Source organism: Eleutherodactylus coqui, chromosome 1, assembly GCF_035609145.1.
Source record: "Eleutherodactylus coqui strain aEleCoq1 chromosome 1, aEleCoq1.hap1, whole genome shotgun sequence".
Lineage (NCBI taxonomy): Eukaryota > Metazoa > Chordata > Amphibia > Anura > Eleutherodactylidae > Eleutherodactylus > Eleutherodactylus coqui.
In genome coordinates, this window is record NC_089837.1 from 459,577,280 (window position 1) to 459,596,387 (window position 19,108).

Sequence of the window (19,108 nt, forward strand, 5' to 3'; positions counted from 1 at the left end):
AGTGAGCAGGGGGGAGAGAGAAAGATCTCCCCTCCGTCCCTCGCCGCTCTCCCCCACCGCTCCCTGCCCGCCGCCGGCAGCCGAATCTTTGCTCCCGAGCGGGCAGGTACTCTCTAAGGGCAATGCTCGATCGAGTAATTGCCCTTAGCGAGTATGCTCGCTCATCTCTAATTGGAATCCAATGCTTCAGTTGGTCGTGATTTTTGGACGCAGCTACGATAGCTGTGTATGTACGGTCGTGTGAATAAGGCAGAATGCGCTTTATATTATTGCAGAATGGGCGTTGCATATTCGCACGTGCATCCACGTATTTTACTGCATTTGTGCGCACGCAAGTCATGCACAGCAAAAAATCATGCAACCACGCGCCCATTGAGTGCAGCAAGCAAGTACTTTAATCCGTGCGATATTCCTGTGAATAGAGCATGCTGTGTATCTGTGTTTTCATGAACAAAATATGTAAAAAAAATATGCACGTGATCGAACCCGTTAAAATCAGTGGGTTCTATTTTCTGTGCATTGCAAATTTTTTGTGCGTAAATATGCCGCTGCGAATCCATGAGATGTACCCAGCACCCCCGCAGAGCTTGGATGAGCTGGCAGCTGTGTGCACAACCGTTCCTCTAGTCACACTCTTCCTCGCCATGGTCATGTGATTATGGTGGACAGGCGTGATCAGTCGGGGTCCCAGCAGTCACACACCCATTACTCAATGATGAAAAAAAGCTATTTTTTATTGATTCCTTTGACATTATTGCAAATTCCGTGATTTCGCTCTCTATAAGATAGCAGCTAATGGCATGAGAATTCCTAGTGTTTTGTACCACTAAACAAGGCTCCTCCCACAGTAACATGACTTTCTGTGATGTGTAACGGCCTACAGTCAGGAATGTCCGCATTACATATAATTCCACAATACAACTGCATTGCAATACATCAGCGGTCAAGTATCACTATGGAAACGCAGAAACTCTTTAGCGAGGCGCGGGCCAAACAACCAATCAGGTTGCTGCAATTGTGACTCAGTCAACCCAAGCAACCAATCAGGTTGTGAATCGAGCAGAAGTGTTGTGGAATATAGATATGCGCGGGCTGTGGACACGTGACTGTGTGACGTCACGCGCACCGCCTACTACATGCTGGTGACGTCATCAGAGCGCGCCTCCTTTCCAGGCGCCGCTCTTCCAAGCCCTGATTCGTTAGTCCGGTGGCGCGGATTTCTGAATAGTTTTGGAGGTCTGTGATGTCTTATAGCATTATACAGTTATTATGTGCATGACACTGGCGGAGAGCTGCTGGAAGGGCATGCTGGGGCTTGTAGTTCCTGGGTGTGTACTGTGTAAGGTTACACAGGATTTCTATGGTGGTAGAGCTAGTCATATCTGTTGTGTGCTTTATCAGTTAAGGGTCTGTTTACACCAAGCGATTTGACTGTTGCCTAAGTTTACTGAACGATATTGTTTATTTCTGCACGTTTTAGTGATTTTTTTCCCCCTAAACAATATTGTTCCTTGTTAAAGGGCCCTTGTTCATTTGCGTGCACCTGCGCCACCTATTATCTATGCAAAATTTGCGCCGCAATGTGTAGTGAACAGAAGCATTGATTTCAGTGGATTCCGTCTCGTGTGGTTTTTTAAAAAAAATTATGCGCACTTTTGAGTTGTGCAAAAAATAAACCCGCAGCAGGCCCTATTGTTGTGCATATTGCACAGGAAAATAGCACATATTAAACTTAACAGCTGTATTTGTGCCGCGGGAAAGCAGGAGTTCCAAAAAAAAAATGTGCGCTGCGCATAGCTCCCTGCTGGCGTGCCGAGCACATCCGCCAGACCAAAGAAGGAAGATCCGACCATGATAGAGGGGAGACACACAGCATCCGGAGAGGTAAGTATAATCGATTTCTCTGGCCTCATGTCTGCGGGAAAGAAGGGACCCGCTGCGGGATTCTGCATAGAGAATCTGTGTGGGCCCGAATTTCCCCACGAACATGAGGCCATCAAAATTTTTTTTAAAAAGGGCATGATGGGTTCTGTACGCTTTTTTTTTAAAGGTTACTACTGTTACATGCAATATAAACGGATCGCAATCGCATTGAACAAATGCAACCTGTCTTTTTTTTTTTTTTTTTAAACGCACCCAGAGATCTGAATGGGCAACTTTTGTATGAAAATCAGAGCAAAATAGGACATGGTGTGATTTTATTTATTTTTTCTTTGCTTGGGCTGTTCAATTAATTTTAAAAATTCCTTGCGGCAATTTAACCAGTTTGAAAAATTGCCGCATGTCCTTATTTTTGAGCAATTCTTGTTCAAGAGGCGCACATTATTTTCTTTGGAAGCATAAAAAAAAGGTTAATAATTGCATGCCGTGTGAGTTGCCTACAAGCGTGATACGTTTTTAATGTAGGTTACCATGAGGACCACATGGTAAGCAAGTGCTCAGCAATGAAAGACGCACGTAAAATGGATGCAAATCGCAAGTGACTATTGCAAAAACGCATCACAGACGTATGAAAATTGCACAGAAGACGTCGACCAAAAATCGTCTGTTCAAGTATAGCCTTAGGCCGGATTCACACGAGCGTGTATATACGTGCGCGTGCATTTGCACATCAGGCGTTATGTATTTGCATGCACAACTGTACTTTTTGTGCACGCAGATTGTACGCATTGACTCGCACAAAAAAAGCCATAACTGTGGTCTCCTCCATTGAAATGGCTAATTGGCATAAATGCTTTCATGTGTTCTATTTCATGTGTTCTATTGCCCTGTCAAAAGGCAAAAGCTGCATGCAGGATTCTCATGTGGAAACTCTCCAAAATACTGGTTTCCACATCAAGAAGTGACTTTTCCGTGCCAGAATTCAGCGTGTGGATTTTGCGCTGTTATGTTATTGCATCGATGGTAATAGAAAGAAGGGCTCGCTTAAATATAATACACTGACAGCCCGTCCCTGTAATAAGTATTTGTGTGACTTTTGACACCAGTTCTATGTATGCCATCTGAACTGGCACTGTTTGATGCTGAGGATATGCCAACAAAAATGTCAGTTGGTAGTCCGTATCGCCATCACTCAGGACTCCCGTGACTGAGGTCCCAAGCCCCTGGTGGCGACTACTACGCTAGCCAATGACAATTACAAACCATCAGTCACTAATGTTAACCACGTCGGGACCAAAAAAATTTTCATCCTTGCTTGGGCTTTTCGTTTGTGGGCCGGGCTGTAGTTTTTATTAGTACCATTTTGGATACATACATCTTATTGATCACTTTTTCTTCAAATTTTTTTGAAAACTAGCATAACAAAAATTGCACTTCTGGCAACCGCACTTTTTTTTTTTTTTGTGGGATAATTATTGTGATATTTTAATAGTTCAGACTTTTATGAGCACAGCAATATAAATTATGATGGTTTTTAATTTTTTTTTTTTCTTCAAATAAGGAAACGGTAGTGTTTTTGAAGTTAATACTTTTCCATTTTCTTACTTTTTTTTTTCCAATACAAACTTTTTTATTAAGCTTTTTTACTCTTTTATGTAGTCCCCACAGAGGACTTGAACTTGTGATCACTATATTTCTCTTCAGTATAGTTCAGTAATCAGCATCTAAAAAGTTAACTGCCGCGATCAGAGGAAACCGCTGATCGCCGTCAGATATGCAGCAGACTTGGCTCCCGAGCCTGCTCCATACACCCTTCACAATCGCATGATGTATATTTAGGTTGTGCGGTCTGGAAGGTGTTAAAACGCCCACCAGACATTTGATTAGAGCGGTGATCTGGGCACGGACTAGAGTTTCCTCCTGCTGTTTCTAGGAAAGCCTTCCCTTCTCCCAGTGATAGTACTGTAGACCTGCATTATAAAAGACCAGTGTCTGATGGAAGTGCTGGTGATACCTGGGGGTGAGTGTGCCCAATCCTGCACCTTTGGCTGCATATCGGAGATGGGTGAGATGTATTACCTTACCGCTGGCCTCATCCATGATTATTTGTTTTTAAGGCAACAATATGCTGAGCTTCACACTTTGCCACATGTGGCCCCCTGTCATCCACAGATCAAGATGTGCTCCTTGGACCTATTCCCGCCGCCTCTGCCTCGTGGTGAAGTCACGCTGTACGAGTACAACAATACGATGATACCCTGGCTGGCGGATGAAAGCCCACCTCCCTCCTTCCACACCGCGGTATGATCTTATCTTGTATGGATAAAGTGCACATTCTAGAGATGATAAGTTGTATTGGAGTTCATTTTTTTCTTCGATAGACTATACATCTACCCAACAATTGTCCCAAAGAGTATCGTTTCACATAGGAGCGAATGAAGGCGGATCGTACTGGAGATCTCTTCCGGTTGCCTGCCATTTGCAGGGAACAGGCAGTAGCTCATATTTGAGTGACTGCCTGTTTACACTGAATAAGAAGTCGCTCACTAGTCACTTCATTTCAATGAGCTGAAATAAAGCGACTAGTGACTAAGGCCTCCCGCACACAGGCGGAAATTCCGCGGCGGGATTCCCCACAGAATTTCCGCCCGTACATGCCTGCATAGGATTGCATTACAGCACGCAATCCTATGCAGACGGCCGTGATTTGTCTGCGTGAAATCCCGCGTAGAAAACAAATCGCGGCATATGCTATTTCTCTGCGGGGCTCTCAGAGCCCCGCACAGAAATATCGCTCCCCACCCGCCGGCTCCGGTCTGCGCCGGCAGCTGGCACATGAAAGATCCGGGGCCGCGGGAGCAGGTGAGTGACGCGCTGCTCTCTGCAGGGGCTCAGATCCCGCTGCGAGAATTCTCACAGCGGGATCTGACCCAGCCGTCTGCAGGCGGCCTAATGAATAATTTCTTGCTCTTTAGCCTTTCGGGTTCCACTATTGCTGGAAAACACTTTTTTGGACAATTTATTTTCATTAATAATAATTGCACTGCTTTGTTAGTAAAAGAACCATTTTTGTTATCTGCGCAAAGCATTACAAGGTAACTATTGAAATCGGTGTATTGTTTCCAATGGACACATCTGATCATCAAAAGCGAAGAAGCAAACGCCCACAAACCCTACAGATGCAAAATAATTCAAAAATATTGCTAGAAAGAAATGACCACTCTGATCATACAGACTCCTTACAGGATGTTCTCCAGAACTGTTTGCTCGGTGGCCTCTAACATCACTGGTCAGTGTCTTTATGACAGCAGGCCACAGTTGAACTTATGGTAGGTTGGATGTCCCCGTTGCGCAGCTATCATGTAAGCTGGCGTACCAGGATACTATAAGTCAGAGGCTAAGTATGGGTAGAGCATATTTATTGCCCGGCTAATAATGTGGTTAGCAGATATTGTAGGGTTATAATGCAGTTATAGAGCTAAATCAGCAAACTGCTTTCCTTCTGTCCGACAACCCAGTCTTTATGTCCCTGCAGATGGTCAACGTTCCCGAACTTTTCATTCCTCTAGATGCCTTGAAGGCTCCTGGACGGATGGAGCTGAGCAGTAAATCAGCATTTATACATCACAAGGAGACCGTCTGGAAGCGCAGTTTAAATGCATGGTGATTGCCCTCTTCATACCTTATCCTGTGTCGACTTGTATACTACTTGTGGTCTTTATAGATGGAACCTCTTTTTTTTTTTCCTCTCCAGGCACCAAGTAGGACTTGCTGGGCTGCTGGAGGAGTTATCCAACTCTGAGGAAGAGGGTAATGTCTGCATGTTGGGAGGTTAAAGGTTACCTGTTAATTATGATATTCCTGATAAAGTGGGTAACATTCTTAAAGACGTTCTTAAAGGGCCACACCAGTGTTTTGTTTTTTTTTTCCATTTATTACTTAGCTATCCCCCAGTATATATAAGTGGGCTGGTGTTACATTGTTTAGTTATTTCTTTCTGTTGGAAACTCCTGGCCTCTATATCCTCAAATAGTCATGTGATCAAAATTCTGCCCAACTCTGATCTACTTGGGGTTATGGATTCATTTTCTAGTCAAATTCACAGTCTGTGAGATTCTGTTGTATGATCTCTACTAAAGAAACTGCCTAGAGGGGGACACAGGCACTTCTATCACAGTTACTGATGATCACACAACTCCCGTCATGCAGTTGTAATGGAGGAGATCACATCTCCTCTTCCTGACTGTAGACTTTATGGTTTGCAGCATATTAAGGTAAATATAGAAGGTATAACCTTCTATATTTAATGGTATAACCTCAGGTAATGCTGTGCTGATGCATCATTGGATTGATGTGGAACTGAAAGTAAAAAAATCTCTGCCTCAAGATTGTGTCTGACAAGCATCAGACAGGAGGCTGCAGTGCAGGGAAGTGGCTGCAATACTCAAAGGAGACCTCCAGAGTGTGACAGGCAATCAGGAGAGATGGCAAGGAAAATGTGCTTTCGCTGGAGTGGCCCTTTTAAGGCCCAATTACACGCTGTGTAAAAGGGCCAACATTCAACTTCTTGGTTTTCAGTGGGCATAATGTAGCTCACTGATTGGCTGTATATCTCCTCGTGTGAACAGGGAAATGTACAGCCAGCCTATGGGAACAAAGAATCATGCTAACGATTGTTCATTCCCATAGCTGCAATTCTCAACCCAAGTAAACAAAAGCAAATGAGCACCTATTGACGGACTTGTGGATCAGCGTTCATTTACGTCAGGCCAAGAATCAGCCTGGGTAAAAGGATCCTTATGGATTTTGCTTTTCAGGTGTAAATGGATTAATTTGCGATCGTTCTTTCTTCTAGTGCCCCCTTTACTGTGTCATGTGTCGCGGTGCTCTCTTGCTGCTTGTCGATGGCTCTCTTCTTTCCATGGATCGCTTTTTCCACACCTTTTAGTAAGTTGCCTCAAGAGTATGTGAATAAGTGCGTAAGGAAACCAATATGTCTACATTATACAGACTAGCAGTGAAGATTGGCACCACATTTACCCTGAACCATGACCAGCACCAAGCTTCTTCAGGGGTGGACAGTTTAGAGAGGACCCAGCCGCTCTCCTGACACATCTGTTTTAGTACAAGTGTATTCCTCATGAAGTAACAATTTTGGAGCATCTTCAGGGTACTTTTATTTGGGTGACTATTAGCCCATATAATCACTCAAATAAGTAATTACAGAGAAGGTAAGTGAGTGAGAATTGAACCAGGCAGTCGTTTATAGAGGATAACACCGTAGGAATGCGCCACAAGGCCTTCAAAGTCCCATTCACATATATCCAATCCCCAAGATGTCGAGAGAGCTGCAGGACATCGAGAGGGTTTCCCTTATAGGGAAGTGACCCCCACAAAGAGATATAGATAATCTATTAGAAAAGGCGTCCCTGTGCTTCGTGATAATGTGATATAGTATAAATAGAATATTTGTCCTAAAGACGTGAAGTATTAGCAAAGAAAGACACTTACTGGACTGGGGGGGGGGGGGGGGGGGGGGTTATTCAGAAACCCCCTCCTTGAAGTGTTGACTCCAATATTGAAGGTAAGTACACACCAGCCCACTGGCGTACGGTCCAAAGCTTTTAATATGATGAACAGGCAATATGGCAAACAGGCAACGCGTTTCGGTGTTTCAACAATAACACCTTTTTCAAGCCAACATAAAAACAGAAACATGTATGTACTTACATTTATATAGAAGAGGTTAAAACTACATTTCATGGGTGATGCCATCTTGGGGGCGGAGCTGATGACCTCAGCATGTCGTGTCATCATAAAGGTGAGGTTATTGGTATAGGCTCGTCATTTCAGCGGGCCGCGTCATAAAAGGGGTGTCACTAATGACGCGGACACGCCTTCTCGGCGTGTCGCGTCATCCTATAGGCGGCGTTGGTGACGTGCTGGACTGGTGTGTACTTTTGATATTGGAGTCAACACTTCAAGGAGGGGGTTTCTGAATACCACCCCCCCCCCCCCCCCCTGTCCAGTAAGTGTCTTTCTCTGCTAATACCTCACATCTTTAGGACAAATATTTTCTTTATACTATATCACATTATCACGAAGCGCAGTGACGCCTTTTCTAATAGATTATTGTTCATAGAGGATGGAGGCGGACGGCCAGAAGAGATCACTGGCGCACTCCACTTTCATCGCTCCTGAGAGTTTGCTGGCGCTCCCACCTTCCCAAACTGGCAGTCTATTCATAAATTTCTAGGAGGACCAACAGAGGAACAGCACAGCACTGAGCTCAGAGAAAAGATATAGAATTGTTATATCAAGTATTTTACTAAACCAGTTATCTCAGTGAGAAGGGACAGATCCTCTATAAAGGGGTTTCTGGAACTATTCAAAAGCTTGCTAAGGGCAGAAAATTGGCTAAAATTAAACTATCCAATACTTGCCTGTTAAATGTCCTGCCACTCCAGCGCAGCCACTTTAGTCCTGGAAACTCCTGCAGCACTCATGTACCATTCATTATTCACGTGACTGCTGCAGCCAATCACTGACCATGTGTGTATGTGAGATCAGTGATTGGCTGCAGTGGTCATGTGAATGATGTGTGAAACAACCTGAGTGGCCGCGCTGTAGCTGTGGGACATTTAATGGATGACTGCTGTATGCATAGTTTGTTTTAGTCCAGTCCCTGCCTTTAGCGAGCTTTTGAATAAAAGGGCAGTGCATGTCAGCACCACGTTAAAGGGGTTTTCTCTAGAAATGGCTGTCAATTGCATGTTCCATAAATGTTTGATTAGGCATCAATTGCTGCAAACTCAACCCTTCCCGAGAATGGTCTTTTTTTTTTTTTTGCCTAGCGGAAAGGTAGCATGCTTGGTGGTTATGATCCATTCTAGTGATTGGGTGATAGAGAAACGGATGAGTGCTCTCTCTTTACTGCTTTCAAAGGTTGTAATACTGTGTAATGTGTTTGTGTCCACAGATGAAGAGTGAGGATCTTACAGCTGAGTTTTCTCAGGCTTGTGACTGGTGAGTAACTGCTGGGTACTAGTCTTGTCTACTTATGCCTACTAGTAGGTCTTTATGTTTGTTGGCACTGAGACTGTTATCTGCTTTTGTGGCACTCTGACAGGACTGGTTGTTCGCTCCGAGCATTTGCTTGGCATCCTCATACCAACAAATTTGCCCTGGCACTTGTAGATGACTCCATTCGAATATACACCACAGGAAGGTAAGATGTGTGGGTACTGTTGGCACCTTCCTTTGAAGAGAATGTGATTTACATAGTACTAAAAGGGAACCAGTCACCAGAAAATAAGTTTTAAAACTCTCAGCACAGCAGTCCACGCATGCTTGCACGCAAAAAAAACAAAATTTAGTAGTAACTGGAAATCTTACTTCATTTTGCACTTCCGGTAAGCAAATGCTCCGGCCTTGACTTGGAGGTAGTACCATCAGCCCTAAAAGTCAGCGCATCACAGTTGAATCCTGGCTGCTTCTTCCTCTCGCTAAAATCCCTTGTATGTGGGTATTGGCACCCCCAGCACTGAAATCTCACACTGTGCCATGTGTCCCTTATACCACGTTTTCCAACACATGCTCAGTGTGCCTGTGAACTCGAGGTGTATACGCCTCACTTCACAGCACGTATGCAGGACAGTAAGATTTCCATTTACTGCTAAATAGGTTTTTTGGGTGCAAGCCGGTGTGCACTCATTATATGAGCACTTCCTGTACATGGCCGTCAATCCACTCAAGGAGACATGCAGTGTAAAGCACTCGTGAAGCAAAGAGCACTAGTCCGAGTTTCTGATGACACTGAAATAGATTTCCGACTTCCTCCAATTCCCATTAGGTAATCCAGTTAACCTGGAGTCACACATCATAGCTGCACCCTTATGGAACAGAGCTAAAAAGCAGCCATTACTGCTGAGAAGGTATTACAGGGAGGCTGCATCATTTGCTATTCAATATCTATATCATTTAATTTTTCAGTGAACTTTGTGGGGATGTTATTTACTGGATGCATCGATGGTAATGTGCTGCAATATTATCGCTATCACTACTTTTTCTTTTTTTTTTCTTTTAAGCCCAACAATACCGACATTAAAACACCGTCTGCAGAAAGATGTGGCAAGTATGGCATGGAAACCACTGTGTGCCTCTATCCTAGCGGTGGCATGCCAAAGCTGCGTCCTGGTGTGGCACATCGACCCCACCTCTCTGTCCACAAGGTAACACCATTATTACACTGAGAAATGTCTTGTCCTTGTACCTGTATGACTTGCTGGCCGTTTAGTATTTAGAGGTGGTTTAGAGTTGGAAGATGTTCGGTAAAGATGGAAGTGTTAGGCAGGAGATCTTCAACTTCCTTTCCTCTTGCTAACCTCAGAAGGAAGCTGACTCGGTGATCAAAGGATACAAATAGGATATACAAATAGTACATCAACAAGATACAGAAAAGCAAAACAATACCAACTTCTGCATCCATTATATGCAGTCAATGAGAGTTCGACAATAGACCACCCATATACCATTCCATGGACTCTGTCTCCCCCCCCCCCCCCCCCCCCCCCCCCCGCTCCCTCCTGCTCACTCCCGCAACTCACCGCTCCCCCGCACCGGCAGCCGAATCTTTTCTTTCGAGCGGGCAGGTACTCGCTAAGGGCAATGCTCGCTCGAGTAATTGCTCTTAGTGAGTATGCTCGCTCATCTCTAAAGATGAACTAAATGAATGTTAAAACCAACTAACCCTACGATAAACCACACAAATAATGTAGTACAGGGTGATCATAATTAAAGTATCCCTCTTCAGACTTGTCTAGAGAGACCTCTACTGGCCGTAATTGAGCCAAACTGAGTAATAATACTATCCAGGACATGCAGAAGCGATGCTTGTGAAAAAAAAAATTAATTTCACATTTCACCACCAGGGGTCAATATGGCACTGAGACATGTAAAATGTATTCAAGGAACTGTCGTTCGACCGAGGAATTCCAGTGCAAATGTCCGTGGCATTCCTGGGTCTCCAGGAAGCAGTTCTTGCAAGTGTTTGGTTATTTTTATTATAACTCCTATACCCAAGAGATGCATTGGGGTGTCTTAATATATTTAGTGAGGGAATTCTCCCTATGTGTGAGAACCCCTTCCATAAATATATTGAAAGGCCCCAAAACATCTCTTGGGTGTAGGAGTTGTAATATTTATTTCTATCATCCTAGTCATTGCACTATAGACCCCTGATGTAACTATTTTTTTTTGGTGGTGTAAATGCATTGGGTCGCCACTTGCCAAAAAGCAAAGACCTTTTTTCCCCTCAATTACAATCTGTAAGGGCATAATATACCTGTGATTGAGTGAATAGAGCGAGAAATTAGGATTATGAGATGTTTTTGGGCATTACATAAATTTTGGGTGATTAGTGGTGTTTTTTAGGCCTATTAAAAATACACTCAGCACTGGGTCTGATCGTAATTTTAATATGATTTATTACGTTTATTTAAGATATTTTCTCAGTGATTACCGAAAAGACTTCATACTAATATGATTCCCTAATTCTATTTTCATAAAGACAATTCTATTTAAAGTTGCAATTATTATTACTGATATTAATGGTGCAGATGGAGAGGTTTGCTGTGATAAGTAATTTACTCCTTCTCAGATTCAAGAGTTTCTTCCATTAGTGTCAATTAAACTCTATGGGACTGCCAGAGATAGCCAGGTGCTATACCTGGCTTTATTCATCAATCCCATAGACTGCCAGTGGAGTGACAGTGCTAATGCTTGGCCACCACTTCATTCAAACAGGTGACATGATGAGACCTCTTGATCAGTAGGGGTCCCAGTTGTTGGACCTCCATTAAAATCATAGAATTTTAGAGTTGGAAGGGACCTCCAGGATCATCAGGTCCAACCCCCTGCTCAGTGCAGCATCACTAAATCATCCCAGACAGATATTTGTCCAGCCTTTGTTTGAACACTTCAATTGAAGGAGAACTCACCACCTCCCATGGTAACCCGTTCCACTCATTGATCAGATGCATCTCCTATCCCATGGATAGGTGGTAAGTTGTCATTCTGGAAACACTCCTTTTAATAGTGTGGTTGTTTTTCTGTCTGATATTGACAGGCCATCATCAGGCTGCGCACAGATCCTTACACATCCCGGTCACAGTCCAGTTACTAGTGTTGCTTGGTCTCCTAAAGGCGGAGTGTTGCTGTCTGCATCCCCTGTGGACACTGCTATGTTGGTGAGTACTACCGTGCCAATCTGAATTGGTTGTGCTCTTTTTTTTTTTTTTTTTTTTTATTCTCTTGGTGGAGACTCATGTGTAATGTTCCCCAACGCCCGTAAATAGTAATGTGAAAAAATCACTTTAATTGGATTCTGTTTTTTTAGATGCTTACAGAAACGTATAAAATACTTAATAGGGAAAAGTTCACATGAATATTGCAGCTGCAAAAGGAAATTCTGCATTACATAGCATTTAAAGGGAACCTGTCAACTCTCTACAGCACCGTAAGCTAGATCACACCCCGCACAGCAATTTAACTCCTCTCAGATTACCGCGCATGCACTCTCCCATATTTGTCTTTGTGAGAGCGGTCGCCCGGCAGTCTGAGAAGAGTCACATTACCATGCTGCATGGGATCTTCGGCGGATGACAGTACAGGGCGTGGATGGCTGTCCACGGGCGGATTTTTGCTGCAGAATCTGGAGTTGGCATTTTGCTCCAGATTCCGCAGCAATAAGCTATACTAAAACAATCCTTCATGTCCGCAAGCAGAAACTAAGTGTGGTTTCCGCTCCCGGATAAAAAAAATCGCAGCATGCTGCATTTTGCCGCGGATTCCACGGGAAAGCAGGAGTTTGAAGAAAAAAAAAGTACTGCGCATGTGCGCCGGCCAGTATTTCTGCACACATCCGCAGTACTGAAGAAAGAAGACCCGGAGGGGTGGGCAGGGTCTGATTTCCTCTGTGGGCTCCCGCATGTGGAATCCGACCCGTCCATGGACATGAGGCCTAACTTAGTTTATGGTGCTGTAGGGAAGTGATAGGTTCCCTTTAACTCCTTGAAACAAATGCAGGATTATCAGATTCTTAAAGGAATTTAACTGTAACCACAGCCAAAGTTTTAGTATGAGTCCAGTAAAAGGGCTAGTATATATTGGCTCTGATATCGCCTCTTATTTAAAAGTCTTTTTACATAGGCTGATTGGCCCAAATGGTCCTGTGAATGCTTGTTCGCCCAGCAGTCAGCTATGTAAAAAGATGAACGCTCAGCTGATGAACAAGCAAATGCTCCATCATCGGCTGATTGCGTAGTTTAGGTGAACATAAAAATGCCCTCTAGTCAGTTACACATTTTCCTGTGTAAACGAGGAGATGTGTAGCCAATCATTGACAGCTGGGAACAAATGATCGGTCATCCCCAAAAAACAGTCTGCCATGTACAAGACGGGAAGAAGGGCTCACCAACCTGCTCATTATCAGTCAGTGGTTGTCGTCACGGGCAGATCTTCAACCCATAGAAAATGTGACCAACTTGTCGTCATTGTTATTTCCTGCTGTATGTTATCAGGTGTGGGATGTCTCTACGGAGAGCTGTGTACCACTACAGAGGGTCGGAGGCGGCGGTGTCACATTCCTGTCCTGGTCACCAGACGGTAGCAAGGTGCTGTCTGCCACCCCATCTGCTGTGTTCAGGTAAGCTGGCATCGCCACAAAGTGGTGTGCCCACTGACTCCTCATTATTACAGTGTTAGTATCTTCCAGGGTGTGGGAGACACATATGTGGACTTGTGAGCGCTGGCCAACACTCAATGGTCGCTGTCAGGTTTGTATAAAGAGGGATCTACCTACATTTAAATCTTCTGTTTATCGTCTCTGTTCTGCCACTTGCAATGTGTTTTTTGTTTTTTTGTTTTGTTTTTTTTTAATTCCGCCATGCAGACTGGATGTTGGAGCCCAGACGGCAGTCGTCTGCTTTTTGCTGTGAAGGAGGAGTCTGTAATATACAGTTTATCATTCTGTGTAGTAGAAGGTAAGTGCCCAGCACACTGACGGTAGTCTGTAACTGATCAGTTTTAGGCCGGTTTCGCATGGGCGAGATTCTCACGTTGCGATACGCACATATCTCACATGGATACACATGAGCTGGGCGATGCGGGAAACAAATCGCGGCACGTCCTATCTTTCGGCTAGCCCTTGCATCGCCTATTGTTTTTAATGTGGATGGCGGCAACATCGCGCCACGTGCTCGGTACACGTGGCGGTGGATCGCTACTTCCTTGAAGGTGGTTTTGATATGAAAATGCCTCTCATCCACAGAGAAATCTCATGTTGGCGAGCGTGATGATATGGCCTGATATCGCCCTTACCCATGTGAAGTTAGCCTTAGGCTGGATTTACACACGGCGACCTGCTATGTTTTTTTAGTTGCAATTTTAATTTAAAAAAAAAAATTTGAAAAAAATGTTATTTTAACCCCTTTCATAACCAGGGGTATACGCAGTGCTGCTGATCTAAAGATATGTCGAATAGCATACAGTTCCCATCACAAACTATGGCTGACACCTCCAAGGGTCTGCTTCTTTTGTAGCATGGTTTAGCACACTAATAAGGCACGATCCATTCTACTGAGAGAGGGGTCCATATATTTTGGTGGGATAGTGTAGATTGGTGGTTATGTAGTGTATCCTCAGTAAACGCTGACAAACGAGGACTGATCCTGTGCTGACATTACAGTAGGTAACGAGGACCCTGGCAGCGGTCACTCTATCCTCAGGCTGCGCTGGTAATCAGATTTGATACAGAGCTACTTTAAAGTAGGATATTCACTAGGAACTTTGGAGAGATTTGGTAAAAGTAGTACAAAGGAAGAGCGCAGCAATTGTCCATGGCAACCAATCCGATATCAGCACTCAGTTTTTCAGGTTCTTATTATTCGCTTTTAATGTAATGACTCATGTAGTTGTACTTGTTAATTCTCTGTCCATATCCCGTAGCGGAGGCACAAGCTTGTGTTGGAGGAAGTGAACGTGCAACACCAGTGGCTGATGTGTCCGAAGTAGTTTTCCAGAGAGACAATGGAGAGGTTCGGTGAGTGTAAATTGGACTGACGGCCTGTGTAACACATACATATTACAGAAACGGGACGTTCATCTCACCATTCTATATTACAGAGTTGGAGGGGAAATCCAGTCTATGGCCTGGGACCCGAGTGGAGAGAGGCTGGCCGTGCTTCTGAGAGGTGGGATTGATTTGAACTAATATTGTGAATATCTGCGCCTTATTGACACACATGTATTGAAATGTGGAGGATTAATACAAACACTGATTCTTGTATTTTGTGTGTATTGATATTTCACGCTTTGTGTTGTATCGGTCTTTTTTTTTTTCCTTTAATCTTTATCTCCCCTATTGCCCAGGCACCTATAGTTTTATTCATACCCATGTAAGTGACTAGATATTATTTCAGGCTTTATGTTTTTATTGGAAGGACACGGCACCAATGCAATAGTATATGTTGTGTATCTGAATAACATTAGCCACTTGACACTAGCAGGCATACCTGGCGGGTGACAGCAGTGTTAGGCAGCTGACACCCGCCAGTAGTGGCCACGATTGTAGCGCTGTTTGCGGTTATTAAATCCCTTAGGTGCTGGACGTAGCGTTTAAGCCAGTGGACCTGGGGACCCCATTTGCCTCCCCAATGCAATTGAGGGAACCTAATGGCTGCCATGAAATAAAGCCTATTAAGCCCTGTTTGTGGCAAATGTTAATATTACAATGTTGAAGTATTGCAGTATATTGCACAGGTAATTAGACTACTGTAAGTTCCAATTCCCTAATTGGATTAGTAGTAGTAATAAGTTTAATACAAGGTTATTTTTAAATCAATTTTTTTTTTTTTAAAGTAGTAAAACACAAAAATATATATAAATTTGCTATTCCTGTAATCACTCTGTCCCATAGAATTAAAGGGACACGGTCATCACCCCTGAGCCTCATAAACTATGTTATGCAGCTCAAAGTTGAGGGAATGAGGAGTCCGGGAGCTGTGTGTTATACCCGTCAGGCGCCCGGTTCCAGCGCTGCAAAGTTAGCGCTTGCTAGCGGCTTGTCTCTTTCTGCAAGCATCTCCTATTCATATCTATGGGAGGTTCCCGCAGCTTGAACTTTGATGGGACACAGCGTAGGACTGGAACACCTTATAAGTATGGAACGCAGCATTTCCCAATCCCACACATTTGAGCCCCATAACATGGTTTATGACGCTCAAAAGTGATGACCGGCTTCCTTTAAATCATTTTTACTGCACAAGGAACGCTGTAAAAGCAAAACCGAATGAACACGGTGAAATTGCATTTTTTCAGTACATTGTAAAGTTTTCAGCACATTAAATGGTATCATTACAAAATAAAACTTGTCCCGCAAAAAAAAGAAAGTGCTACCCGAAAATAAGACCTACCCCGATAATAAGACACCCTATTTACGGCAGCGGTGGGGGCTTCCGATATAAGCCCTATCCCAAAAATAAGCCCCAGCTGCACTATATTAAAAAAAAGCGATACTCAGCAGGCGCCGTCCAGGAACCTCCTGCTGGTCTCCAGCGCTCTGGCAGGCTTCTGTGCAGTCCTCAGTGCCGTCAAAGCATCGCTTGCTGGTTTGTAAACCCTGCCTCCAACAAGCAATTGGCTGAGCTGCAGCACTCGAGAACCAATCAGAGCAATCTCTTGCTTAAGGCAGGGTTTTCAAACCCCGTTACTAGCAAGTGATGCTCTGTCGGTGCTGGGAACTATACGGAAGTCTGCTGGAGCGCCAGAGACTAGCGGGAGGGACCCAGACGGCGCCTCCTAGGTACGTATAAGACACCCCCTGAAAATAAGACCCTGTGCTTCTTAATGTAAGACAGGGTCATTTTTTTCGAGGAAACGCTGTCAACGGAAAAATAAAGAAGTTATAACTCTCAGAGGTGGCAATGAAAAGGGTCAATATAGCATTAATTGAAATGTCTTTCTTGTAATGTTCAATTTCTTGGTCATGTATCTCCCTCACAGAGAACTCAAATGATCCGACAAGTGAGGCAGTCATTGCTGTATACCGTACTAAGAACAACCCGAAGTTTGAGCTCCTTCCTTGGTAAGTCTTGAATAGATTCTATACTTTTATATTATTTGATATCTTATATAGCCAATATAAATCATTGCTCTGACTACATAATTGGAGCTACATTTAATGGTCCACATATCCACATATTAGTGCACATATGCAAGGTAGAAGAGCAGATCTGATGAGTCCAACATGTTCATGTATTACCTAGAAGGCCATTCTCTAGGATAGTTGGCATGTAATGCTGCATTTCCCTTGCAGTGGTTGCATATGCCTTGAGCAGTAGCAACTTGATTGCCATGGGTTAGAGAAGTCTAACTCGGGGTGAGCAGTAGATCATTGCACCATTTTTTTTAAGGGTTGTCTTCGTGAGACAGTAATCAGTTTTATTATATTTCCTCAATGTCTTTGTTCCAGTGGCTTTATTCCAAGTAAAAAGGGAGAGGATCCGCAACTCATGCAGTTTCACCCATGCTTCCAGAAGGGGGCACTGCTTTCTGTGGTAAAGTATTTTCTTCCCTACCATATATTGAAACTTCTTATACTTGTGTGTATGCTTGGGTTTTTTCAGGACTAAAAACGGAAGAAGATTGATGACCTATGGGATACCTAGGATGCCTGCTGATTAGCTGTTTTGAAGAATGAATGTGATATTCTCAGCATAGGTTATCAATAAAATAATCAGTAAGGGTACAGTACCCCCACCGATCAGCTGTTTCCCAAAGCCAATGCATGCCAGCACTAAGACTGCATTGCACATTGTAACAGTTGAGAATGGTATTGCAGGCTGAGTGTCATTCATTTGAATGGGACTAAGCCTGCAGTACGATTCCAGGATGCTGTACAGTGTATTGAGCTGTGCTAGTTCTGGGGTGCATCAGCAGTGGTCCCTGACCCCTGCAATCTAATTATTGATGTTCTGTGCTGAGGATTAATTAAAAAAATAAAAACCCCTTAAATATGTATTTTAGGCCACATGTCCACGGACAGATTTGATTTGCGGGGCACCTGCAGATCAAGCCGCCCATAGGGATGCATAGGCATCTGCAAAATAATTAAAGCATGCAGATTTGATTTGTGGACCTTCTGGTCCAGGAAACAAATCGCAGCATGCTCCATTTCTGTGCAGATCCCGCACTGACTGCTTCCATTGAAGTCAATTGAAGCAGTCTGATCTGTGGTACTCCCGCAGCTGACACTGCAGATGTGCTGTAGATCCGCGGGAAAGCAGAAATAAAAAAAAAAAAAAAGTGTGCTGCATATGTGTGCCCTCCTGTGCGCCCGCACGTAGCCACAGTGCAGGAGGAAGACCCGGACCGGTAAAAAAAAAAAAATGTCCTTGGCTGTAGGCAGGCTCGGCTCCTATGGGCAAAAGGATAGTGTATAGTTTTTACCCAGTTGTGTTTATGCCTTATTTCCTCCCTGTCCTCATTTTGTTTTCTGCTGTAGCTATGGAGTTCGGGTCGCCTCTCCCATATTCCCTTCTACTTCGTGAATGCACAGTTTCCTCGCTTCACCCCTGAGATTGGCACCATTGTACATGGAGAAACCAGCAGCGCTGCTGCCATGCCATCACTCTTCACAGAGACATGAACTCGGCATAATGAATTGTTCATGCCAACTGCATCCTATTTCTATTAGTCATTTGTCACTACACTGTTCATATGTAATAAAAGCCACATCTTGCACTTACCTCTGTATTGCTGCATGTACAATCTGAACTCCTAAGCGGCGGCATTGCTTTAGAATATGGAACTGGATGTTATTTCAGCTCTTACGCATGCACACTGGGGAACTGCACTTCTTTTAGTAGCAACTATCGGACACACAAACCTGGAGGGTGACACGCAGCGGCTGCTGTTCAAGACATGGACTTAGAAATAAGTCGTCCTTATAAAGGATCTCTGCAAAGCAGAATGACCCACTTGATCCTTGTCACAGCAGGAAAATCGTCTGGAAGGAATCCTATACAGAGATTGCTTGCCCTAGGACACTTGCGATACACTTCCTATTGTTAAAGATGATGTATTATGGAAGAAAGCAAGAACTTTGTGATTAAAAAATTTTTTTTGGGGGGGTAGGTAATTAGTTTTTTTTTGTTATGTGGCTCTGAGG

At 43.9% G+C, this 19,108-nt stretch overlaps 1 protein-coding gene across 1 annotated transcript; it reads left to right on the forward strand.

Annotated features, from left to right (window-relative positions):
- Positions 1-1,140: 1,140 nt before the first annotated feature.
- Positions 1,141-18,685, forward strand: AAAS (aladin WD repeat nucleoporin). The gene is made up of 17 exons (XM_066584244.1): positions 1,141-1,236; positions 4,054-4,182; positions 5,417-5,544; positions 5,636-5,691; positions 6,737-6,828; positions 8,861-8,907; positions 9,011-9,109; positions 9,969-10,112; positions 12,008-12,128; positions 13,461-13,585; positions 13,655-13,715; positions 13,832-13,922; positions 14,887-14,980; positions 15,064-15,131; positions 16,942-17,023; positions 17,411-17,495; positions 18,443-18,685. The coding sequence occupies exons 2-17, from the start codon at positions 4,060-4,062 to the stop codon at positions 18,584-18,586; spliced, it is 1,560 nt and encodes a 519-aa protein (XP_066440341.1). The 5' UTR covers positions 1,141-1,236; positions 4,054-4,059; the 3' UTR covers positions 18,587-18,685.
- Positions 18,686-19,108: the final 423 nt, after the last annotated feature.